Genomic DNA, 26,768 nt, shown 5'->3' with positions numbered 1-26,768 from the left:
AGTGTAAACTAAACTTGCATATTATTAATGACATTTTAAATTGACGGTTCCTTCTAAATAATTGCTCTTAGTTTAGTTACGAAAAGTAAAAATATTCTTACACGTTTTATAGTCCAGTACCTTCTTCAGCACATTTATTTATCGGATTGATTCTAACAAGCCCAAAGCCTATGTTGTTAAATTATCACAGAAAGTACAGAAGTAGGTATAACAAATGTCAGCTCAATCCCACTTCGGGAAGTGTTCCAAGTTGTTATCTACAAATACTGACTGACATAAACGTGAAAAATAATAAACAGGGACCTAAAGAAACGATAGTTTGATTTATTAAAATAATAAGATGTTAGTCTAGAATTCGACATCAACGCCGAAGAAGGTGAGCGTGTTTTGTTTGGTGCTCCTACGCCAGCCGCGGACCAGGCTCAGGATTGCCGACGTCGCCTTGTTCACGTAGACTTCTGTGGAAATAGCAGTGATAGCAATAATTAATTGTTAGCGCTTGATAATTAATACGCAGATGAGCAATATCTCTTGCCGTAGAAAGAGTAAATATTAAAATAAAACTGTTCAGTTAAGTCGTTACAAACTTCTTAACAATTATTTTACCTAATTATTATTTTATTGGAAAAAGTTAAGCATTTGACTACAATCTCACCTGATGGTAAGTGCCGATGCAGTCTAGGATGGAACATGCTTACCTTACCTTAACCCTTTACCAGGCTAAGGAATATATATTTCCCACATGCGGCTCTTCAAACATGTGTTCTATTTTCGATGAGTAAGACCGACATTCGATTGTCATTTTTGAACTGTCAGCCTGGTAAAGGGTTAAAGATTATCTATTCACTCTCGATCTAAAAAGATCCAAGTTATAGTGGACTGGGAATAGATTTACAGGAAGTGAATTCCACTCCTTAGCAGTTCGTATGATAAATCTGGATGCATAGCGTTTAGTGCGAATAAGTGGCAGAGTATCGACGACGTTTGTGCATGTTCAAGATAAAATGTAGATATTGACGATGCCAAAGCGGTCCAATGGATCCTACTTGAATAAATGGATTTTTATATTTATCTAAAACCTACCTACTTACTTATGTATAGGTAAGTAAGATAGTTATTCCGAGTTCAACGAGAGAGATCTAATTCCGGTTATGCTATAAGTTCTGATTTTGAGCTCTGCGTCAGTTACATCGAGATCCATTTAAATATTTTCTATACACTATATACATATAGCTTAAACGGTACACATACAGTTGTGTGCAATATAATAGCAGTACATAAGAAAATGTAAATTAGGGGAAAACTATAACTTTACAAATACTTGTAACTAACTTTAATTAGTCTGTCAATAATCAACAATAAAGTCCGAATGATGGACCACTTGTACACTCTGCGACGAAGATCGTCTTATAGAAAAGTTTATTTATTTCTGGATGACATTGTTTTATATGTAAAGCTTTAATTGGAAATAATAGGCAAGATACTAAATTACAAATATGGTACACAATTGTATTTTTTTCGTAGGTTTTTACGTTTTTATAAGAATTTCCTCACGTTTGCTAACTTAAAAGCCGATTTTCATGAATTTTTTTTACTTCCAATATTATTTAAGTAATAGTTACAGTTAATTTTGAAACAATGTCAAGTAACGCAGAAAAATTGTATAATTTTTTTTAATATAATTGATCTAAAGTTATAGTTTTACCCTAATTTTCATTTTCTTATTGACTTGCTATTATATTGCACACAACTACAAGCACGGCTTATATGTATAAGGTGTAACAAAACTAGTGGGGATTCGTTTAATATTCAATATTCATTTGAAAACGTGTTCTGCTAAGGAATAAGTGGAAGAAAAAATTTTTTGACGCGAAAAATTGTTGGCCGATTTGGATGATCTGCCCCATATAATTTTTTTTTCGCATTACCTATTTTTTCTTCTACTGTTTCCTCATCAGAACACGATGCCGAATATGCCGTTAAACGGATTCCCACATTTTTTTGTATACTCTTGAATTGTGAATTTTATGGCGCCCAACGTGGGGCCACCGAGAAAGCTCTGAACACAATAAACATACTGAGGTGATTTGCATCGTCGTAGTCTGGAAACTTCTTGTGATAAGGCTTGAGTAGGTACACTAGCTCGGTCCCCACCACGCCAGACAGATAGTCTATCACCGAGCCCGCCACGCGTCCGTCGTTGCTACTTTGGTGCACCTGGTAACAACACCGCAAAGTTGATGATAAATAATTTAATAAGAAAAGAGTTTTATAGAAGACTTAGAATTATAGAGTCCAAAACACAACCCCAAAGCGCCACATTTGCGCTAGTTTAAGTTTAGATAAATACCTACGATAACAATTTTATTTGTCTTTTCCTAGCAACCGAAATGTAAGTAGAGCAGATTTTTATGTACTTACCTAGTGAATCATAAAAATACCCTAGAGAAAGGTTCTTAATTAAATTAAATTAAATTAAATTAAATTAAATTAAATTAATTTAATTTAATTAAGAATAATAAAAGACTTAGCATTATAGAGTCCAAAACACAATCCCAAAGCGCCACATTTACGCTAGTTTAAGTTTAGATAAATACCTACGATAACAATTTTATTTTTCTTTTCCTAACAACCGAAATGTCAAGTGTAAAAATATGGGTGTACACATCTTATTAAAAAATATGTCCCATAGCATCTTATTCTAGTGTAATAAGAGCGCAGTACCATATTTATGAGACGATTCTCTCGATACATATTTTTGCAGCTGACTGTAAGTAGAGCAGATTTTTATGTACTTACCTAGTGAATCATAATAATACCCATTTATTGTTGAAGTAGATAAATTAACTCTAAAGAAAGGTTCTTAATGCTCTTGTTGTAATATCTAAAATTTCGGTATTAAATGGCATGGTATCCTTTGATATTGTTTTATAATATGGCGCCCAACGTGTGGCCATCGAGAACACTGGCATTAAACACAGAACAATTGACGATTGAAATGAAGATATTATCCAAATATCCGACCTCATATACTCTTCCATCGGGCTGACGCGATAACCTGGCTGCATATTCTCCGATATCTTGCAAAGTGTAATGGTTGCTTGGCATCCGTAGCGAATACCGCCACGGATATACCATGAACTCCTAGAATAGAAAAGGAATTGTGTGAATTTTGCATATCTAAGTACCTACCTAAAGATACTTCTGCTTCTTCTAGCTACTCTAAGCGGGGGAGATTGTCAAGACGCTTTAGCTTTTGAGGGCTTTTAAATTGTTTTCTCCACTCACATCTTGTTCATCATAAACACCGTTTATGGACTCATTTTTATTAGGGTTCCGTAGCCAAATGGCAAAAAACGGAACCCTTATAGATTTCTAAATAGGATATCCACGTTCCTTGAGCACATAATTCCCGGGATTTGAAAACCGCGTTTCACCAGTCAGACGCCGAAAACAGTAAAGAGTGGAATGAAACGGTGTTGTTCAATAAGTATGGGTGATGCAAAAACTATTTTGAAATATACGAAATAGGTACCTTCTTTGGGATAAAACTTGCGTGTAAATGTACAGCAAGCTGAATAGTTTCACCAAGTTTGTCGACGTATAGCCGTATAGCTTGTGCTTCGTTTGTAGAGAACGGCCGAACGCCTGGAAACCATTGCGAGCAACGGTCGGGGGACTTGCTGACATCATCTGAATGTTTAAGGTATGTACATATCCTCTTAAGGCCCAGCCATACAAATGAAAAATCCAAAATTTGCCACTGGAATTTGAACCTATAGTGCACGGAATACAGTAGATTTTATTTTGTTTGAAAATTGCACGAAACAAAACAAATGCAACTCTGTCCTAATTGAATATGATTTAAATTTCATCGAACTGAATAAGTCCTATAGGTAGGACCTTGGGCCTTACGAGGATATAATCGGACACTACTAAAACATTTGCTAGATAGAAAGTAAATCTACATCATTTTTAAATTTTAACCATGACAATCATGCGCAGTATGAGGACAGGTCGGGCAAGAAGAACGCCGAATAAAGAGGAACATTGTTTGGAATAGTCATACTTGTTCCTCTCGCTATCCAGGTAGCACTTTACGAGCCTCTTACCCTTAGCTCTTACCCTACCTCCGCCTTTCTTTAAACAAATACGAAAGACAGCGCCCTCTTGACAATGATCACCTATTTTTGGTCGGTCTTTAACAGCGTAACGACAGTAAGCACTTTATTTACGTCTTACAATATCATCAATGATGGCGGAAACGTGCCAAACCTATGAAACTTATCACTTGTCATACTAGGTAATTAGCTCATTGTAATTTGAACTGAGAAGGAAAGCAATACTTACTTAAAATAAAAGCTTGAGACGTATGTAATAGTCACTTACGATTGTAATATTTGAATATGTCGAATATTCCACCTGTTTAGATATTCGAATAGTCGGCTGCTCAGTTTTCGAATATTCGAATATTTTTTATTACTCGAAATAGTACATTTCGATGTTAGTGCGGATGACATTTCCGCACGTGTATCGAACGATGTTTTTAAATACAGTTGCGAAAAAATAAGAAAAACAACAAGTACTTTTTTATGCATGTTCTATAAGACACAAACAATTGTAAATATAAAATATTATTACTATTATTACCTAAGTATCGTTCTTTACGATTATTTGTATGTCGTATATTTAAATTGTATGAAAACAATATCGATTGTTGCATTTGAAAACTTAAAACATTCTTGCAGTACTTAAATAAACGTGTTATAATGATGAAGAGGTGAGTAATAAAATATGAAATATGCTTATATTTATTATTTTTACATTAACAGTAGGTTTTTATGGTGATTACGACTTTTAAAGAAACTAACATTAACACTCATCAATAAGTAGTCATGAATTGGAACAAGTGGAAAAGTAAAAAGCACTAGTTCGCGAAATCCAACTTTCCGCACGCTAAACAGCTACGTAAAGTAGCACTTTTTGAGCAACTGTATTAAAAAATCTATTTCATCTGCTATAGTTACGCAACGCAACGTTATATACGTAAGTTTTAAGTAAAGCGCCAATCTGTGTATTCAGTACAAGCGTACCTTAAGCGAATATTCGAAATCGAAACCTTGCCTTCGAATATTATTCGAACATCTCGTCAGAAAAAAATCGAATATTCGAATACCTGAAATTTTCGAATATTTGCAATCCCTACTTGCGAGCTACAGTGTACTTACAATAACTACAATGTACTTGGTCAGCTACACTGCACTGGAGCCATTAACCACGTAGTACCAGGTTAATGGCTCCGCTTTAGCTCTTCAAACACATTGTATGTCAGCAGTGTCAGCACTGTGGCATTTACAAATTAATTATTACTGTCGCAATAGACTTGAATCACCATCTCACCTTGCCAATGAAATGCAAAATTACGATTGATATTAGTGCCAAAACATGTGTCCGTTCCCTTTCCGGTATCCACATTCTTGTGCCACTCGTCAGCGCGGGTCTTGGCTCTGGCTGTTAGATTAACAGCCCATTCGTTAGCGTTCAGTGGCGGTAGATGACGTTGGCTTTGAGTGAAATTAATACCGTCGGGATTTGCCATTGGGATTAAATACCTAGGGAGAAACGACAAGTGACTTCGTTATTAAGATCAAAAGCTGGGATATTTAATTTTTAATTCATTTCTCATGCTATAATAAACCGGCCAAGAGCATGTCGGGCCATGCTCAGAGTAGGGTTCCGTAGTTACTCTTCCGTCACAATAAGCTAAACTGGAGCATAAAGTATAGTAGATTGTTAACCAAGGGATGAACTGTGGATGTACGTCTTTTAACTATGAAGGGGAAACTTTTTGCGATAACTGAAAATCAGCTAAACTGATCATGTCCGCTATAGTTTTCATTTAATGTATTTCTTAAGCTCTACTTCCACGATTTATTTCATATTTTTTGGACCTATAGTTCAAAAGTTAGAGGGGGGGGGGACCCATTTTTTTCTTTCGGAGCGATTATCTCCGAATATATTCACAATAAGCAATTAAAATTTTGGTTTTAAATGGATTTATTGTACAATTTACATTCTGATAAATAACTCCCCATTCCATAAATAACGATATTTTTTGCCTAAATTATTAATTGATAGTACCCTCAAGAAATACTAGTGAAGTTTATACTTACCTAACCGAGTTTGTTATTTGCACATGTATTTTACTTTCCTCGTATTCGAAATGAAAAGTAGAGTGTTTAGCTCGGGTGCCGAGCGCCAAACTACCTCGACAAAAATGGGTGCCTTTCATTCCTTCGTTAACAATTTACGTAAAACTAGAGCTACACTACAATTATAATATTGTTCGATAATTTTGCGAATCAATTGCGTCCATCTTAGGAGGCTTGAGGTACATAGAAATATGTATTATGTATGAGTAAATCATAAATCTTACCAATCGTAGTCATTGAAGAAGGGTGTCTGATAATTAGTATCGTACAGAAGTTTTTCTGCTAGCTCAAGAACTGCATTTGGCGCTCCCCATGCCATTCCATTTAGTGCTAGAATTCACGAAATAATAATTTGTACCTAATCATAGTTCACAATTGTATACTTTTTACAATTCTTGTATGTGGCAAATAATCTGTTGTGAATATAAGGTGTGTTAATTGCAGTAAACAAAAATTACAATTTTATCGTACTTTCGGTGTTTAACACAGGACGAGGGTGTGTACTAGACAGTTCTAGATGTGATTATACGTACCAGCTATGACAAGAATTCCAGGCTTACTACTCTGTCTATCACTTTGCAGCTCCAAAGCAACCAGGCTACGATTCTGCGCCGTATTCGGTTTAAGGTACAGCAGACGTGACACGTCCGGTGCCTCCCGGACCATACGCTCGGCCGCTAACACTACATCCTTGCTGTCGACGTATTTCTTGTATGTGAGCTCAGGTCCAATGCGCCTTATCATGCGCATTTTTGCTCCTGATCTAAATTCATTAATAATAAATTATTGTTTCATCCTCTTAAGAACTGTTTTCCTGATCGAAGCCACTTTTAAACCACATTTTAGAGTTTGACCTTATAAAATCTAATTTCCTTTTATTTAGAGACTTAGCCTTACGTGCAAAATATCTTGGTTCTATAAACTTTTAGGTATTACAATGAATCAAAATAAAGCTACATCAATCACCTTCTGAAATTTCGTGGCGGAAAAAATAACATATACGTAGCACCCAGGAAATACAGTATTGTAATTTGATAGAGTTTGAACTGCAAACGCATGGCTATAAAAGTAAAGAAGAAACTAAAAATATAACTTATTTTCATAAGAACACAAACTTCACAACGAAAGTCAAAAAATAATAACTTCAAACTGATAACGCGTCAAATGCAAAAAGTAGGTAGAGAATATTCACATCTAATATTCTTTGGCACCTAACCTACGTAGAAAGATCTTTTCTAAGCTAAAGCCAAAATCATTAAGTTTTTTATAAGTAGAGTCTGTTCGGAAAGAGAAGAGCCGTGGAATGTATTGGGCCCACATAACACGACTCTTCTCTTTCCGCACAGACTATATCAGAGAAGATTTCCTGTAAGTAAATATAATATATGCCTAAAGATAGTGTTCAAATCTCGTGTAGTATTCTTCCTACTGTATTACTGGCGGCATCAGAAAAGGGAGTTAGAAGAAGAAAACGCAATTGTCTAAACTTGTATTGATATATGTCAAATGATGATGGATAGAATTTTATCATGAAATTACACATATTTTTGATAGTTTTAGATTTTACACAGTTATGTGTCAGCATAGAAACCAATATCAGCATTCAAGACCAATACGATCTAAGGGATCATATTACATGTATGTACTCGTACCAACATTTGTTTAGACAATTTTCAATGATAAGTGCAGGTTACTTAATGTTTACCTACTTCTTTGTTTTATAGTATTACGCGGTAAAAGACAATTGCCAGAATACACAAGATGGCAGTCGAATTTAGTAACGTCGAAACGAGAATTCATCGTTAAAGTAGATGACGAAGTCTTCAATCCAACTTATTCTACCCCGGTCGTGGGTATTAATATACAGTCAGTAACCAAGGAAGGGGAACGCATAATAATCGGAGGAGCCATTGTACCGCCAGTGCCGACGTCAGGGGCGTCAGGGTTTGAAACAACACCCGTTGAGTACACTCGGTTTGTTCCCCCAACTACTGTCAGAACAACAGGAGATAATGATGTCGTATATCCCTTAGTTAAAGAAGTTCAAGGTAATTAACTACCTAATTATAAAATTAAAATTATTACGACACGCTTTCGGATGATTTCGCTTTTTCGCTATAATTGGCTGTCAAGCTTCACTTGGGTGTTGATATAACTGTTGTGTTCTCACCGTTGCTCTTGCGGTTGAGGTGGACACTCGGGGCAGTCAGGGCCTCTCCCGTCAGAACAGAGCTGACCGTTTGTCCCGCCACGCCAGCCTGAATGATGTGGTTTCATGTGCCGGCGTCATAAGAGCTATACTCATGTCCTACCAGAAAGTTTCCAACTTTGCGAACTTTCCATATGAAAAAACTTCGGAATCTTCTCATAGGTTTGAAAGAGAATTAAAATTTTCCATTTCCAAAATGAAAGTTGCCTTCATTTCGTCAAATTTTCATGAAATTTCCGAGAACTTTTCAAACTTTTTGAAAACTTTCCACAACTTGCACACTCCTACTTGCTTTGGCTACTCGGTTTGGTGTATCACAATAGCAAAAGCCCCGACTAAATGAAAATCCTTGTTGTTATTCTGACGTCCGCTTCCAACTGTCAATCTGACTACATCAGTCAGGGTGAATGGGGCAGAATCCGCGGCGGAGGCCTTAGCGACGCAAATGTGCTGGCCTTTCTAACAACAACTTAATAACCTCGAGTTTGTGGCATGTGTTGTTGTAGTTTCTTTCAATCGATTTCCCGCAGTCGAAGTCGCGGCCAGAAGCTAGTACCTATACTTAAAATATGTTTTGAAATATATTGGTAACACGATAATTATGTCGATTAATTTTACAGGACACGTTCTGCCACCATTTTCCTTGCAAAAGCATTCTAACAGGGATGAAAGTCCTCCAGCTGGCCCACATTTCATTACTAGAACTCCAGCTCTTGCTCAACAGTTCGCGCCAATCACTCCTGTTGCTTTCTATCCAAGACTAACACCACTGCCATCACCGGTTACTCCACCTAGTGTAAATACCACAATAACTTAAAACCCTCATTTACGGCCATATTATGCAGCGATACTCTCATGGTTCTCCTTCAATGCAGTTATTTTTCAACACACACACTTAATTGCTGTAGTCCAAAACATTCGTAAAACATCATCGAATCAGCATACTCAGACTGTATAATGTTCTAGTATTATTGCTGTGTCGCTGCAAAATTATGTCATGTTCATTTTTCTCGTCATTAAATTCAATATCAGTTGATTTTTTTACATGACTGACCAGTTATAATGTATATTAGGTAACGAAAAGGATTCTTCAATTTACTCCTTCACGATCTCCACCTTCGTCGGTTATTGATAATACCCGAACAAGCTTGGATATGCAAGATTTTAACATGTTACATCCACAGTCAGAAGAAGCAAAAGAATTAAAAGCTTTTCTATCACCTTTAGCAAGGTATGAAATACAAACTGATACAAAGGCGACTCGAACAAATTCACCAGAATTTGTTACCAATTTTCCCACTTGGACTGAGGAAACGGAAAATATTCCCACGAGGCAAACGGCAGATCCCGATACGGATGTTTATCATATTACTTTGTATAACGATGATGATAATGACGTTGATGGCGGTAAAAAGAAAACAGAAGATTTACCAGTCGATGACACACAAATAGATAAACGAGCAAATAGAGTTGTAGATGCGGAGTCGGATGAAGAAGCTGACAGCCTTGATATTGATATGAAATATAGCAATAGAAGGAATGAAATTCCAAAGTCCAAAACTAGCTCTATTGAGACTATTTCTAGTGTTACTCAGAAATTATCTGCCACTCCGCTAAAATCGAAAACAACAAACGATGTAGAGGCCCAAAGGCAATCCACGTGCAGCTTGCTAAATTATAGACCATTGAGATTTAGTACCCCTCAAACACTTCCAGAGGTTTGTGCATTGTTAAAATGGTAGATTAGTGTTAGATTTATTGAATATGACTGGCATAATCTTCTCTCAAATATACAATGTTTTACACTGAGGCATTCCTACTACATATATGTACTACTTTAAAAATAGATAGGCCACCATTAAATAATAAACTATTATGCAAGGTAAACGGAATCTTTTTGTTACAGATAGTACGGCAGTTAAAACAATGGGAAGAGAAAAGCCCCATAGTAAAGTTGATTGACATAACCGCAAATAATTTAACCACCATGGATAATCCGATATACATGATGATAGTAGATGACCCAAGCAGCGGTCAGGTCGTAACAGCCAAGGACATCGTAATGATAGTTGCAGGTATAGCCCAACTGCTTAGTTAGGTTTTAATCCGATGTGATAAGCTTCAGGTATTGCTCATCATTCAGCATTTAGATATATGTCAATCTAACAGAATGTCTAACATAAGCTCATCTCGCCACAAACCTCGTTTTCCATATTTTCTGCTCTTCTTTTCTAATTGTCTTTCTAACAATCATCTGTTAATTCTTTGTAACTTTTAAGTGAGTGTAACGGTGTGTAGTAGGATTAGCAAGAGCTTTTCAAAAAAGTCAGAGGGCATGCTCTACGGCTGAATAGATTAAGGATGTAGCCTAGCACAAAAGTGAATGGGAAATATAAGTACTTAGTAGAGACTTTTAGAGACTTTCTTGTCCTCGCTGTATTGCCTAACTACGAGTATGTCAAAATATGAGACGACATCAGAAAGTTTGACTTTCACGCTTTCATAAATAATAACGAATATAACGCCTCCAAAGTAGATAGAGAAATGAGGAGATTGGCATTCGGATTGGATTATTGGATTTTTGGGCAGGTATTCAAGGTCGGGACCACCATGCAGTGTCAGCAGCCATGTACCTCCTGTATCAGTTGATTGAGCATACTGACACTCAAATGGACTTGCTCAAAAAATTCCGACTTTGGGTCATTCCTGTGTTCAACCCGGATGGATATGATTACTCCATGACTTTTACGCAAGTATGTCGTATAGGTGAATTCTGATTTATAAATAAAATAAAATAAAATAAAATTAAACATAATTTATTTCAGGTATACCAACCCATAAGACAATTTACAAAAAATACTAAAAATAGATTAAATAACAAACTTAGCAGCTACAAACATAATAAATGATTACAAAAATAAATTAACTAATTATTAGCGGCACTAGGTAGAAATCATCACTTTGTTTGGCCAGTGATGATTTCTATCCAGTGTTTTGTCATGGGGCAGTTCAAGCGCTCAGCGAACATGCTCAGGATGGTGTTGGAGCTGCCGCGTACTCTGTTCAGCAGTGACGCTACTCTCTTCCTTCTGACGGCGTGAAAGCCATCAGTGCGCGCCTCTGCGAACATAGCCGACGCACTGGAACGTCGCGGCAGCTTCATCAGCATCCTGAATATGTTATTATATAGAACCCTGAGCGCTGCGCTGCGTATGACTCACCCACAGGCTGCTAGTGTAGAAGGTTTGGCAATTATGCGCACAAATTTTTCCCTCAATTTATTTGGGACATTTTTTAATTTCTTTCAGTTCATGTTTTTAGAATGTACTACCCGTCCTCATTTTTATTGAAAAACTCAAATAAATCTACAAAGGCATTTTCCTATCCGTCTATATCGATTTCCTTTTCAATTGCATATATAGTTATCTCAGTTAGTAACACAATCTAATCACTAATTAACATTGAATTGAATTAATCAGCGTCGTGAATGGAAGAAAAATCTTCAACAATCATGGGAGGTGAGCGATGGCCGAAGATCGAGCAAGGCCTGCGAGTCATATGGTTTTCGGTGCATCGTGCAGCCTTGTTATGGGGTGAATCTTGACCGCAACTTTGAATACCAATGGATACCAGGTCTGTTCTTGCTGCTAATTCGCATTTACAATTTACATTCCATAGATTAAATCTAGCATATGTATTTTTCATCTTCACCACACCAAAGAACTAAATTATATTTTACGTAAGTACTAATCTAATACCTACAAAAGGCGTGCAGACATTTTTGTAGGTATTAATTATCAGTAATCATTATCTTTACGATTTACATAGATAACTTATATCTAATTTATAAAGAACGACCTCATGTTTATTAAGGTGATAGTGTGTACTGATAAATAATTCTTATCAATTTAATCCTGATACGTATATTATACTTAACCTACCTACTTATACTGTATAAAGAAGTGTATTATTTTTAGGGTCCATGTTTGTATAATATACGTGTTTCCTTATTTATGTTTTGATTATGAATGTTGTGAATAGCGGAGGAGCTTCGCGCAGAGCACCCATGCGGAGACCTGTACGCGGGGCCGCGACAACTTAGCGAGCGGGAGACACGCGCACTCACCACCTTTCTGCACGAGCAGAAGATGCTTATATCCACGTTCATAGCCTTCAAGGAGGGCGACGTTCTGGTTAGCACATCTACCATTATTTTATAGTTTCACTGCGGAGCTAAAATCAATGAGCGTAAGACGCGCTCCCGGAACCCCTTTCCTGCGTGAATAAAGGTTGCATTTTATTCATTTTTATAGCTTTCAATAACGTTATGTGCATGTCAGTATATCTGCTAATTTTAACCCGGGATTCAATCACAAATTTATCTTATTCTATATAGGTAATAATGTCACCCCTAGAGTCGTAACCAGAGGTCGAAGACCTTAAGAGTCCCACGAATCCGCTACCAAAAATCGAAGTTACGCTGTCGTTTTAAAATGGCATGCTTAAATTACATCAAACTTGGCATGAACATGTACGTAAGATATATCTATGTCTGGTAGGTACCAGTTCTTGTTGCTAAAATTTGTTAATGGGTAAAACCCGGACAGGTGCCATACTTTTTGAAAGAGCATCATTTCTTCAAAATTCTTAATATCACGAATACTTTCCATTAAATGACCGGTTTGGCCTAGTGGGTAGTGACCCTGCCTACGAAGCTGATGGTCCCGGGTTCAAATCCTGGTAAGGGCATTTATTTGTGTGATGAGCATGGATATTTGTTCCTGAGTCATGGGTGTTTTATATGTATTTAAGTATTTATAAATATTTATATATTATATATATCGTTGTCTAAGTACCCTCAACACAAGCCTTATTGAGCTTACTGTGGGACTTAGTCAATTTGTGTAATAATGTCCTATAATATTTATTTATTTTATTTATTAAATTAGTTAGCCTAATCTTTTACCTTACTCTGAAACATGTCACTTTTGATAATTATGGTTTATTCCAAATTTTCGTTTTTCCAGAAGATGTTTTTGAGGATAGTTACCTCACAGATGTCTGGTCATGAAATTGGTAAGACGGATTAATGCTCACTGGTATAAATTATAAAAAAATATAAATATGAATTAGTAGCCTTATTATTATTAATTCGTGAATTATTTCTTTGTTGCATAGTTATTATTAGTATTAATATTTTTATGATATAACTCCCAAATTTTATGTTGGCCCGAATAACAATATATAAAAAATCTAAAGTGTACCTTCTAATGCTGAACCTTGTTTTTGTTTCGAAACATCAATAAATTTTGGATCTTATATATATTATAACACAACTTATACATATATTCAAAAAGAAACTTACACATATCATGGTGTTTGAGGTATAAAGCTCTAAGGGCAACTTGACCGCAAAAATTGCGGCGACAACTCTTTTTGACATGGACAGACGTGTAATTTTTGTTAAACAAATTATGTATAGATTATTTTATTAACAAAAATTACACAAAATAGCGATAATTGGCAACTGGGTGTGAACTTCATACACTAGTGTATCGATATTTTTTATATGTAAAATAATTAAACACCACTTCAAAAGTTATGCTACTGTAGTAGAGTAAGTTACGCACTCACAGCGAAGATTATCGTACAAAAAAAAGCAAACACATTAATTCCTGGGCAACGTCTTGTAGTAGACTAAGGTATGCGGGGCTGGGATTTTCTGTTAAAACTATTATATTTTCGTTCCGATATTGGAAAGTTAGATTTTTTGAAAGTAAGGCAACTTATCCACGTGGGGCTCATATCCGGGTTTTACCCTACAAAGAAAATAAGCGAGTAGAAGTTTGGCATGTAAACCTTTTAATCGCTCGTAATTAATGCAAAGAGCATTACAATTTCTAGCAAAGAAAACGCACCAGAGAATGTTCATGGTTATCTGTATTGTATTGTAAATTTTAGGTTATTTCTGAATGTCGTTTTAAAATGAGAGAGTAACTTCAATTGGCGGCAGCTACATTCGTGTGACTCATAAAAGGGGCATGCACACGCATCCGATTCGCACGTATGTACTTCGACGTGCGAGCGAGATGTCGCTATAATACGTGCATAGCGTTGTCTCGCTCGGAGCGACGTACGAATAGGGTTGTTTCCAATTTTTTGAAACGCTTGTAATACGTTCTACATATATTAACTAAAAGTTGCCCTAAAATTCAACTTTTATTTTAAAAACGGCTTTAAATATGTTAAATTAACAAAATATATTTTGACAGATGCTTTCGCGCCCAAAACGCTCTTTGAAAATTGTGTGACGTCACAGTTTACGGTTTGAAGATACGAACTGTCAACTGACATTTGTCATTTGTTTTTTATCGCCTAACTGTCAACAGTGTCAATCCGAGAGTTGTGACGTCATCAGAATCTTCAATAACGTTTCGAGTTTGGTCACGTGACGTGTGCCAAAAGATATTTTAAATTCAATATTTACAAAAATATGGTCATTACAGGTCCCCTAAAAGTAGTTTAACATGTTCTTATAATTCAAAAGAATTTATTGGGATACAATTGTGCCCTAAGATTTGTAGATGGAAACAACCCTATTGGACGTAGTGTGCCATGCCCCTCTGCGTAGATAATAAAGTTGAGTGTAATTTCATACGCACGTCGCACAATTAATTAATGACATGTACTCGTATCTCGGTACCTAGAGAGGCATGTTCAACTTGATAGTGACCGGGCGTCATTCGGCTACCTTATATCCTATTTTGGGTAACTTTAGAAGAAAAGTGGACGTACCTACTCATGTGTACCTAATAAGAAACATAAAACAATTAAAACCGTTCATATCAAAACTACAATCCTTTTTAATAGAGAAAGCATATTACTCTACCCACGAATTTATGGGAGATAATTTTACATAATAAGAAATATTAATTATAAGTAGTACTTAGTAGGTATATATAACATAAATATAAAAACAAACTAACTTTGATCTCCTCCATAGGTTAAGTAAAATAATAATCATAATATATTATACTTATATGTATTTAAAAATAATGTTCATAAATTGGTACCTACTACTATATTTAATAACTTTAGTCCTAGCTAGCTATAAGAATACTTGCAATACCCTTTTCAGGGTGGCATGTGTTTCTATAATTTAAATGTAATAACTATGTACCATGGCTCGCAATAAATGATTTCTGATTTCTAGTAGATTCATCACGAACTGTCGGTAATAACAGGAATGGCTATACCTAAAATAGGCGCCCCGTTTCACCTGTAACAATGCAATGGGCCAATTAATTTTAAATGTTCAAAAAAGTTCAAATGCAAAAATATCAAACACTGAATATTTGTGACAATTAGAGACTATTTTTACATTTCAAGTATTGTTAAAGATGTGCTGATATTTGGTGAAACGGAAACCGACTATTGCACAGGCCCGACGTCGGGCCCAACATCGGGCCCGTTTGCATGTGGATTTAATTGTCCCTTATATTTTATTTCAGGGAGTCATGTATCCTTACTCGCATACGAGAAAGAAGCGTGCCTTCGATGCCAATTATGTAAGAATTCCTGTCACATATATTTACAGTCTCAGTAGGTAGTAAGTAGTATCTTTTATAGATGCCTCTAGGCTCCACAAAAGAAATGATGTTTTGTCTTGTCGGTGGGGTAACGTCCATTTATCCCGATTCTCTGTTATTGTTTTGAGCTCCTGATACGACACTACATTAACCTTTTTGGCCTGATCCATTAAACTCCGTGGCCAGGTATTCCTTTAATTTTTTTTTCTTCTATTACGAGCATGTAATATGTCGTATTAGGTGCCCCAACACATTGCCTCTTCAGATTTCAAAATATAACTCACGCACAGATTTTGCACGCCATTTTATGTGCATTATATTGCGTGTGTATATCAAGCCTTTAGTGGTCAGTAGAATGCGGAACTCTTGACCGCTCTTTATTGGGCTCCAACCGTTTCAAAAACAAAACTAACTATTTAAACTATATTTGAGAACCCGTAACGTATCACACAGGACACGTAGCGAGATGCAATGCGGCAATTGTGGCAGCATGCATGCACATATGTATTTCAAATTTGTGGTCTTCCCGTTCTTTACTTACGTTAATCTTTTTTTTGTTTTAATTATATCTATCGCGTGTATGTACAACAGAGAAGGAGGGCGTCTCGGGCAGCTTCAGCTGCCTTCGGTATCAGCGGCCGTCCTTACGTCGCCGGACAAACTTCAGAATTCCTACGTAAGGATGCATGTATATTATATATTTCCATTATAGACAAGACAAGAAATCTATGAAGTGTACTGAAAGTGATACCGTGCTACTCTCGAGCTTTTACTCTCCAAGTAGCTTTTTTTTTACGATAAGCAATTAAAATTGGTCGTAACGATAGTTTTAACTACATTGTTAATTTAACGTACCCTCAAGAAATACTATAAAAGTTTTTACTTAGTCATGCTTTTTTAAAATACTCATATCATCATATGTATTTTACTTTCCTCGTATTCGAAATGAAAAGTACTGTGTTTAAGTCGGATGAGTCTCTCTGCGTTCGAGCGCCAAACTACCTCGACTGAAATGAGTGCCTTTCATCCCTTGATGGTTAACAATCTACATATATTCACAATGGATGCTAACAGGCTAACATACCATCTTATAGACAACACTAGCAAGTAATTTCTGCTTTAGCCGAACGTGATATTGATTAGATAGTACTTCGTCCCGCCGATATATTTCCGGACGGAAATCTGTCAATCCCTTCTAATATGACATAATTAATAGGTAACCAACTGGTAAAGACCCCCTTGATTGTTCAAAAACTAATGAGAAACTTGCTTTTTATCCATGGGGCAAAGTAATCAGATGCAAAGTTTGACTTGTTTCCTTATGTTAGCTGATAGAATTTAAATGATAATTTTGAATGATAATATCTTTATTACGTCCATTTGGAATTTATTTGAATAGATTTTTTTGGTATTTCATAGTTAGTATTTTCCTCGCGTTGGTGTGGTGAAAAATTTTGTGTTTCACTCTTAGGCAAAGTTTTTTTAACCCTCGTGCCTTGAAACCCTCGCCACTTTTTGCCACAAATTTCGCCACCGCGCAAGTGAAACATAACATTTTTCACCACAACAACACAAAGAAAATACTAACTGTAAAATATCAAACAAAATCAAAGCAAATCAATTCAAAATGAATGTTTTTAAATATTTATCATTCAGATTCGGTTAAGAGAGCGAGCTTGGGGTTTCTGTTCTGGCTCATACCTAGTCCAGCAAATATCACTGGCAGCAGCGCGGTAATACAGCCAGTATTTTTTGAACTTTTGCGCTGGGTACGTGTCGTCTCGGGGATCAACGGGGAGGCGTACGTAGTGTTAGGTTTTTGGACAAAGGTTGTTGCGGATTTTATCTTGTACATTTTTTAAGAAGCCTGGCGGATTATCACGGATGTAGATTGGACGAAGTTTGTTCCGGATTCTACCTACGCGTTTGTCGAAGCTCACGCTGTGGATTTAAATAATGGTTGTGTTTTTTTAATGATGATTTTGATAAATGGTAATGTATTTATTAGTAAACCAAATAACATAAATATTGTATTTTAAACTTATAAACTAAACTAAATTATAACCATCGAAATTAATAATAAATAGAAAAAAAAAACCCAAAACCTAAAAATAAATGGTATTAATACGTTCAAAATCATCATTTAAAAATCAATTCTACTAGCTAACATAGGGAAACACTCAAAATTTGGATTTGATTACTTTGCCCCACATGTTGGATAAAAAGCAACTTTCTCATCAGTTTTTGAATAATCAATAGAGCCTTTACCAGCTGGTGTGGTGGAAAAATATTTACCTATAGGAGCTGTAGTAAGGCCATCAGCCCATCAGACCATCACATGAGCATCTATGAGTTCTTCATATATTTTGTCACGCTAGATACCTAATAGGCAACTAATGATATACCTACATATACTTATTTAGGTACACAATGGGTTTACATTGTTGCGACTATTTACTTCAGTGATTCACGAAGTCGTAAAGGTAAATGTCGTAGCCAGATCGTGTAATTGGCCATTTAATGATCTGTCCGCGATGGTTATGCAAGTTGAGCGGTTCATGAAATTGCCAACTAAATATGGCTATGATATGTGCACAATTGGACGAATGGGATTAGATTTAGAATCAGATGATCCAGATTGCTTGGATCAGTTCCATGCGTGATTTTCCATTATTACAATACGCGATCACTGCTCAAAAACCTTTAATACCAAGCGGTGCTGCTCTAAAACAATGCACCTACTGTATGTGAAGTTTGAAAATTCTCTGAGCTATTTCTTATATTAAAATTAAAGCCCTTCGTTCGCACACAAATATACTGATTTGCCGTCATGCATTCACCTATTCAGTAAAATGCTACAAATGGTGCTAAAAGCGTGAAAATCGGTACGATTGATCTTTAGGCCATATGAATCAATTTGACCCGTGGCACCACTGACCTATCACACATAGATAGTTAGTCCTCATAAGGCTAATCTGCCAAAAGTGAAGCCGAAACACGATCGATGTGTGCGTGCGACGCTCGTGTCTTACGCTCAGCGACACACACATATATACAAAAACGGGTTGCCAGTGTTAATTTATTCCCCTCAAAGCAGAGGAATTTTAACCACATCCTTATACTTGGCTATCAATTATTTGGAAGTGTGTATGTAGATAATAAATTTGTAGCAAAAGCTTTCAATGTTTCTTTTAGGGGCTTTCCATTTCTGTTCTTTGTGAAATAAAGTTTAAATAAATAAATGTTTAATTTTTTATTTTACAAATGTGCACAAAATAATAACAATAATTTTCTGAGCCTCTTTACAAAGAGTGACGTTAAAATTGTGTTAGCAACATATCAATAGCCCTGAAACTGTAGCTGAAACCTTCCGTCCATCTCGCAGATAGAAGCGGATCAGTCGGAAATCTATAACGAATATTACACAAAATAAAAATATGAATTTAAAATATAATTTTATAAAAGATAAAACATAATTTGAAATTAAAGAATGAAAAACTAAAAATGAATATAATTTTCTATAGTCATACAAGGAACTTAAAGTAAGCATATTAATTGTATCAATGTAATGGTCATGCCTCATTTGGAGGAAAAAAGATTCATATCACCTGGCAACATTTATAAGTAATGGTGGCTCACGAAAATTTGGATTTTTGTATTTAAAATTAAGTAAAAATATCACATTAAACTCGATACTTACGCGTGAAATGTTATATCAGGCGGTTTGTTTTTATTCACTGATGTGTTGTGACACCCATTCACCGCACAAACAACCATCTTTCTTGTATTTTTTAATTTATCACCGGGAGGTGTACACAAACCAACTCGACCTTGAGTACTGCGAGGGCCGTTCGGATACGATGACACGAGTGCGACATTATGTCGTACTCGAAATGGCTTCACTAGGGATGTACAGACTAGGCGTCTATGGTAATTATAAATCTATGCATGGCACCAAAAAAAAAGAGGAGTTATGACGTCATGTTTTATTTGCATGGGAATTTTTTTTCTCGTGTGTGGTATCAAACTAAAGGGCTTTCTGAGCCAGTTCTAAAATAAATAAAACCGGCCAAGAGCATGTCGGGCCACGCTCAGTGTAGGGTTCCGTAGTTACTCTTCCGTCACAATAAGCTAAACTGGAGCTTAAAGTATAGTAAATTGTTAACCAAGGGATGAAACGGTACCTTTCACCCGAGTTAAACAAATAGGCAAATTTGCATAATCAGTACCTAATTAAAGTAAGTCTTTTTACTATGAAGGGAAAACTTTTTGCGTTAACTCAAAAACAGCTAAACTGATCATGTCCGCTATAGTTTTCATTTAATGTCTTTCTTAAGCTCAATTTCCACGATTTTTTTCATATTTTTTGGACCTATGCTTCAAAAGTTAGAGAGGGGGACACATTTTTTTTTTCTTTCGGAGCGATTATCTCCGAATATATTCACTTTATCAAAAAATGTTTCTTGACAACCCCTATTAGTTTTGAAAGCCCTTTCCAACGATACCCCACACTCTAGGGTTGAAGCGAAAAAAAAAATTCACCCCCAGTTTACGTGTAGGGGAGGTACCCTAAAAAAAATTAAATTTTTAGATTTTATTATACAACTTTGTCGGCTTTATTGATTTATATATCCATGCCAAATTTAGGCTTTCTAGTACTAACGACCACGGAGCAAAGCCTCGGACAGACAGACAGACAGACAGACAGACAGACAGACAGACAGACAGACAGACAGACAGACAGACAGACAGACAGACAGACAGACAGACAGACAGACAGACAGACAGGCAGACGGACATGGCGAAACTATAAGGGTTCCTAGTTGACTACGGAACCCTAAAAAGGAGCCTAAACTTAGTATGTTTTGAAAATTTGTTTTGATTCTAATTGATAACAAGTAACTAAAATATAAAATGATGTGATACATTTTTGAAATCGGCTCAGAACCTCCTTTAATTTGATACTACACACAATAGGTTTCAGAACAAAAAAATATTTTTTCCCATACAAAAGATGACGTCATAACTTCCCTCCTTTTTTTGGTGCTACAGGTCAAATTGATTTATGTGGACTAAAGTTCATTCGTTCAGATTTTCATGTTTTTAACACCATTTGCAGCTTTTTTCGCGTACCGCTAACAAGACAAACAAATGTGAATGCTCTTATTTTAAAACGACATGTTGTACCTACGTGTGGGCATTTCGATTTTATGGGGCCGCTATTTGGCAGCGGGACCTTTCATATGTATTTTTGTACAAGCTAATACGCTTAGCTCCTGCTTCACTTACTGGCTTCATCAATCAAAAATATGAAATTAAAGTGCAAAAATTATATAACAAAAAGTAATATATCTGCATACATGTCCGGGGATCAAATCGTCGCTGTTACCACTGTTTCTAAGCGCCTGTTTGTTAACTGTACCATTAAGGGATATATGTAAATCGGTGAAATAAGGCTATTTATTCTCGAGAAAATCTTAAACTTTTTTTCGCCCAGTCCCTATCGGACCTATCCGCAAACCGTCCGATCAGGAACTTCGTTCCAATAAAATCGGTCAGAATCTTTATCATACGCAGTCAAGATGATAATCTAACTAGGTACTTAAATCTTTTATTACAGCGCTGTACGCGGGCGGTATAGAAGACTGGATCGACGGCCACTTAGGCATTGACAATACCTACACCATCATGATGTTCCGAGCCACTGACTCCCACAACTCGAAACTAATGACGGAAGTGAGTTATTATTGCATACATTTTGTGGAGACACGATACAAGTAAATGGTTGCTTATTGAATTATAAATGGAACCGTTAACTGCATAATGTATACAGTCAGTTGCCGAGATAGTTGACCCCTTTCACCCCTGCAAACTAATTTCTATGTAGGGGAGGAGTCAGTTTCCTCTGCAGCTGACTGTACAATACACTATGAATATGATCGATTTAGTGAAGTATATTGCATATTATGCTGTTAGAGCCACCAAAGCTAAGTTGGGAAGGGATTTTGATAGCCCAGACTGTGCAAGTGTTATTTACACGTTAAACGTCTATGAAATTATGACGATTAAATAACACTTAGTCAGTCTGTGCTATCAAAATCACTGCTTCTTAGCTTGGTCTAACTCTAGTAATACTTTTAAGTCTAGTCGAATATCGCTTAAAGCAGAGCTACTAAATTTTGTAACAATAACAAGTGTAACAAGTGGGCACCGAACTTTTTGGTGAAAAAAATCCTAAAAAAAACTTAAAAGGCTATAAGTACTTAGATCGTTCAAGTATAAGTAGTTACAGTTACTGGTACTTACATAGAGCATTTAACCAACCGGAGTCGCCTTTAAGTTAAGAGCTTACCCCTCTGTCGAAAACCTCGGCCAATGGTTATACTCACTTTATTTGACATAGCTGTTCGTACGTTCCCCGCAAGAATCATGGGCAAGGCGTCTCCAGTTAGTTAAATGCTCTAAGACTAGAAATCTCAAAATCTCATATTGAGAAAAAATAAAAATATTGCTCGTTAAAAAAGAGGTTTTTGGATGATTTATAATTTTCTAATTTTTTAACAGCACGTCGTTCACGAAGCGTATGCAGCGATGGATACTCTACTGTTGGAGAACAATGTTGGACCAATCGAAATTAAAGCGCTCAACCCCTCCTCCCCTCCCCAGTCAAGCGCCGAGAACACTTTCCCAAACATATTCATTTTGTCTGCTGCAATACTCTTCTTTAACAGTTGAACCAAAGGCAGACTGATAGAAGATACGCCTCAAGTTGAAGTTACAGAAGAGTTTAGGGGTCAAAAATATAAGGGCCTGCAAGGTCACAAGTGAAAGTTTCATATTCATATTTCTCTTTAAATGTTTTCTCGGTAAGTAAACATTCAATTACCTACCACAAAGACAGACACAATTGCCAAGTCACAGAGCCCAAACAAGGAACGATTTTACCAATGATGTTATAAAACTGCTCTTATATTTGTTAGATATTTAGATATATATGTTATTCCTTTTCGTACATGAATTCTCCAACGATTGATCTTATTTAACCTAAACTATCACACTCGCATCGCGGTTTATTTGGAGTATAAAGTTGTTTAAGAGACTTGTTAATATTTTATAATTATGTAGCTAAAACTATTATTTTTACTTTGTCTAATAAAACTTTTCGTCTTATGACTAATTGTATATCAGTGGTATTTTATTATCTCCATTGTAAATGTTTAGGTACTAAAATTACGACGTGTTGAAATTTATATACCTTATGATTGTGAAACAATAGAGGGTTACAGAGTATAACATATTATTGTCTCTTAATTATCTACAACACTTAATCAAAATAATCAATTTTGAAATCTGGGCTATCTTATACTGAGAGGATTTAACAACGCAATTTAAAGAAGCTTTGTAATTTTCTGTATAAACCAGTCTGCCGATTTTTGCGAAGGAGGGGCACGTCAAATGTATGGCTATTTGTATAACGTACAAATAGCCATGTCAGATAAACGTCAACCCAAACAATACATATGACCATTGGCCGAGGTTTTCGACGGAGGGGCAAGGTCTTAAAAGCGACTCCAGTTGTAAAATCCTCCAAGATCGTATGAGCTCTTTTCAGGTAACCTAAGTAATATTTAATTAAATAATAAATAAATCAATATTACAAGGACATACACAAATTGACCAAGTTCCACGGTAAGCCAAGAAGGCTTGTATTGTGGGTGGATAACGACATATATATGGTATACAAATACTTAAATACATAGAAAACATCCATGACTCAGGAATATATATATATATATCTGTACTCGTCACACAAATAAATGGCCTTACCGGGATCCGAACCCAAGGCCATCGGCTTCATAGGCAGGTTCAGACCCACTAGGCCAGACCGGTCGTTGGTAATTGCTTTAATATTTCTATATTTAAAAAAATACATTTATGGCGCAACACCACATACAACTTACTTGATAAATTCAGCTCGTGTGTGGTCCGCCTACGAGTATAACCAGCGTTTGCAATGAAAGTGCAAATGAAAATGAAAATATTAACTTACCTTTGAACTTAAATAAGACCACATATTTACAATTTTCTTTAAATAAATCAAAAAATAAGAGTAAGGTTGGTAAGGTGAGTAAGGTTGCCAGAGCTCAACGAGGGGGGTGGGGTTAGGGTCGGCAACGCGCATGTAACTCCTCTGGAGTTGCAGGTGTACATAGGCTACGGAGACTGCTTACCATCAGGCAGGCCGTATGCTTGTTTGCCACCGACGTAGTATAAAAAAAAAAAAAATTATGTATAATAGGGAGCTTAAGGATCACAAATGCAGTTTTCAGTCAGGAACTGATTGTACTTGTACTATTATTGCTAAATCTGAGTGTATTAAGTATCTGGGCATTCTGCTTGATGACAGAATGAGTTGGCAGCCACACCTAGACCTAACCTCAGCACGGATAAGAAAACTAGTTTATATTTTTAACAAACTAAGAACTGTATCTGACCTAGTTTTATTGAAAAAAGTGTATGTTGCTCTGGTTCAGCCAGTGGTTGGTTATTGCAATGTTGTATGGGGTGGCGCTTGTAAAACCCACATGTTAAAATTAGAAAGAGCTCAGAGATCCCTGTTGAAGGTCATGACATGTAGATCATATAGATATCCAACAAGTCTATTATATAAACAATGTCAATTGCTCTCTGTTAGACAACATACTTCTGTTAGTGCTAAAGCAGCATAAGCTTACTTATTATGATCAAAATAAAATTACAAGCAAACGAACTTTGACTAATGTATGTGCACCATATAAATGTAGACTCACTACGGCCAGACGGCAACAAAGAATTATGGGCATCTTTTTATATAATAAGATTAACAAAACCCTAAACATTTATCCCCTAAATAAACATGAGGGTAAGGAAAAACTTAAGTCCTGGTTGCTGTCACTAGACTATGTACAAACTGAAAGCATCTTACCCTGACTTACTCACACACATACACACACACACACACGCACACGCACACGCGCGCACGCACACACACACACACACACACACACACACACACACACACACACACACACACACATCTACACAAAAAATATATACGTAAAATAAAATGCACTATATCTTATTAGAATGGCATTTGTTTTCTAGTATTAAAACAAGCCTTAATTATCTACTTTAAGTCTAAAATGAAAATGGTAAATGTAGTGTAATAAGTCTTAATAGTTGCTATTATGTTTGGGAGAGAACACTGACTTCTGTAACACAGGTTTTTACCTAGCTCAGAAGTCAGGAACTGCCACACTAAAATGTACTTCCCTTAATGCCAATAAAATTTATTTATATACACGGATAAGATTATAAATGTTAAATTTAGCCTACATCCTAACACAATTCCCACTAGGAGGAGTAGGTGGAGGAGAGGTAGGTAGGGACTTTTTATTGATTTATGTAATTCCTATTTTAATTTTAATCAGAAATTTGATGCGATAAAATATTTTTATCCGCCGATTGGTAAGCCAAGGATAGTATATCTCGCGTTTTTAACCCGTACATCCTAGACTCCATATTTTTTTTATGATCAATAAGTTCCCGTTCTTGTTCTGAGCTAAAAACTGTTCCTCTACTACCTAACATTTTGACGGTTACCAAGGCGAATTTATTTTTGCCTTTTGCCCTTCTTTTGAACGCCATCAGAGGCACAGATAACTCTCTGCTTGCTGTTTTATGAGGCATTCCATCCTTACCGGCATTAAGAGCCTTTAGCATTTCTTCCTCAGGTCAATTTTGGCGAGTGGTTTTGCGTATATAAATTTGCGGCATGACTTGTAAAAATAATAATAATGGGGTATAACGATTCCAAGGATCATACACGCACGAAAAGGGATCATTGCACCTCAAACACCAAATTTGAAAATATCGATCCAAATATAACCTTCAAATTCAACGTGCGTCGGTATAAACATCGTTAAAATATATCTAAACATTATTGTAATCCGACAATGAAACACCATATCAATAAAACGTAACATGCAAAAAGTAATGGTATTCAGAAAATAGGCTTACTGTAGATTAGAGAGACATTTTTAAATTATTTTGTAATAAAACCACATTGCGTGTTTCCACCGCCATGACACTTTAAGAGGCAACTGGCGGGGTCGCGGGGCAGACGTTAATTGCATATATATATATATAGATGGCACTAGTAGTCGCTCGGATAAGATGGGGAATCATTTTACCACGAGGGATCGTATTATACACATCTCCCCTATGGCCTAAATTGGTTTATATAAAGTTAAACTGAGATATACATAGAAAGTAGGTGCAATATGTTTAAAAATAATTCTCTGAAATTCCTGAAGGCGCGATCCTGACGGTTAGGGAAATCACTTATTTCCAAATATATAGGTTCAATGCATATTATTTGTTAATATATGTAAGTTAAAAGTACACTTATCTACTACTGCACACTTGCACCTGCACACTAGTGGACACAACAAATTAGTAAACTACTCGTATATGTGAAATGATAACAGCATACAGCGAAGAGTAGTCTTGAGATTACTATGAGTACCTAATATCAACGTGTGTAGGTGTTTCTAATTTTTAAACCCTTATGGCGTTATTCATAAACGCGTTACTGGCCTGAATTAGCCATGAATCGTTTGTCTTTATCTGTCCTTTTGACTTATGTATTTGGAAGAAAGGGATAAAACATAATTTAAATAAATCAGGGGGTTAGTTTTTAAAATAATTATGGCGATT

At 36.1% G+C, this 26,768-nt stretch overlaps 2 protein-coding genes across 3 annotated transcripts; one reads left to right on the top strand and one right to left on the bottom strand.

Moving 5' to 3' along the window:
* Positions 1–304: 304 nt before the first annotated feature.
* LOC133522221 (zinc carboxypeptidase A 1-like) lies at positions 305–7,405 on the bottom strand. Of its 2 annotated transcripts, XM_061857471.1 has the most exons (8): positions 7,179–7,405; positions 6,746–6,975; positions 6,437–6,542; positions 5,401–5,612; positions 3,536–3,693; positions 3,025–3,144; positions 2,079–2,217; positions 305–458 (listed from the first exon to the last, which is right to left on the bottom strand). In XM_061857471.1, the coding sequence occupies exons 1-8, from the start codon at positions 7,313–7,315 to the stop codon at positions 349–351; spliced, it is 1,212 nt and encodes a 403-aa protein (XP_061713455.1). In that variant the 5' UTR covers positions 7,316–7,405; the 3' UTR covers positions 305–348. The 2 variants fall into 2 exon arrangements, with proteins under 2 accessions (XP_061713455.1, XP_061713456.1); XM_061857472.1 differs by having other exon boundaries at positions 6,746–7,405.
* LOC133522220 (uncharacterized) lies at positions 7,405–23,997 on the top strand. The gene is made up of 12 exons (XM_061857470.1): positions 7,405–7,850; positions 7,937–8,260; positions 9,042–9,217; positions 9,495–10,139; positions 10,328–10,496; positions 11,011–11,174; positions 11,901–12,054; positions 12,463–12,614; positions 15,933–15,989; positions 16,602–16,686; positions 21,631–21,746; positions 22,575–23,997. Exons 1-12 carry the CDS (start codon positions 7,742–7,744, stop codon positions 22,743–22,745), a joined length of 2,322 nt encoding a protein of 773 aa, XP_061713454.1. The 5' UTR covers positions 7,405–7,741; the 3' UTR covers positions 22,746–23,997.
* The last annotated feature ends 2,771 nt before the right edge of the window (positions 23,998–26,768 follow it).

This window comes from Cydia pomonella, chromosome 10, assembly GCF_033807575.1.
Source record: "Cydia pomonella isolate Wapato2018A chromosome 10, ilCydPomo1, whole genome shotgun sequence".
Taxonomy (NCBI): Eukaryota; Metazoa; Arthropoda; class Insecta; order Lepidoptera; family Tortricidae; genus Cydia; species Cydia pomonella.
The sequence above is the reverse complement of the archived record's forward strand: the minus strand, read 5'-3'. Positions and strand labels throughout refer to the sequence as shown.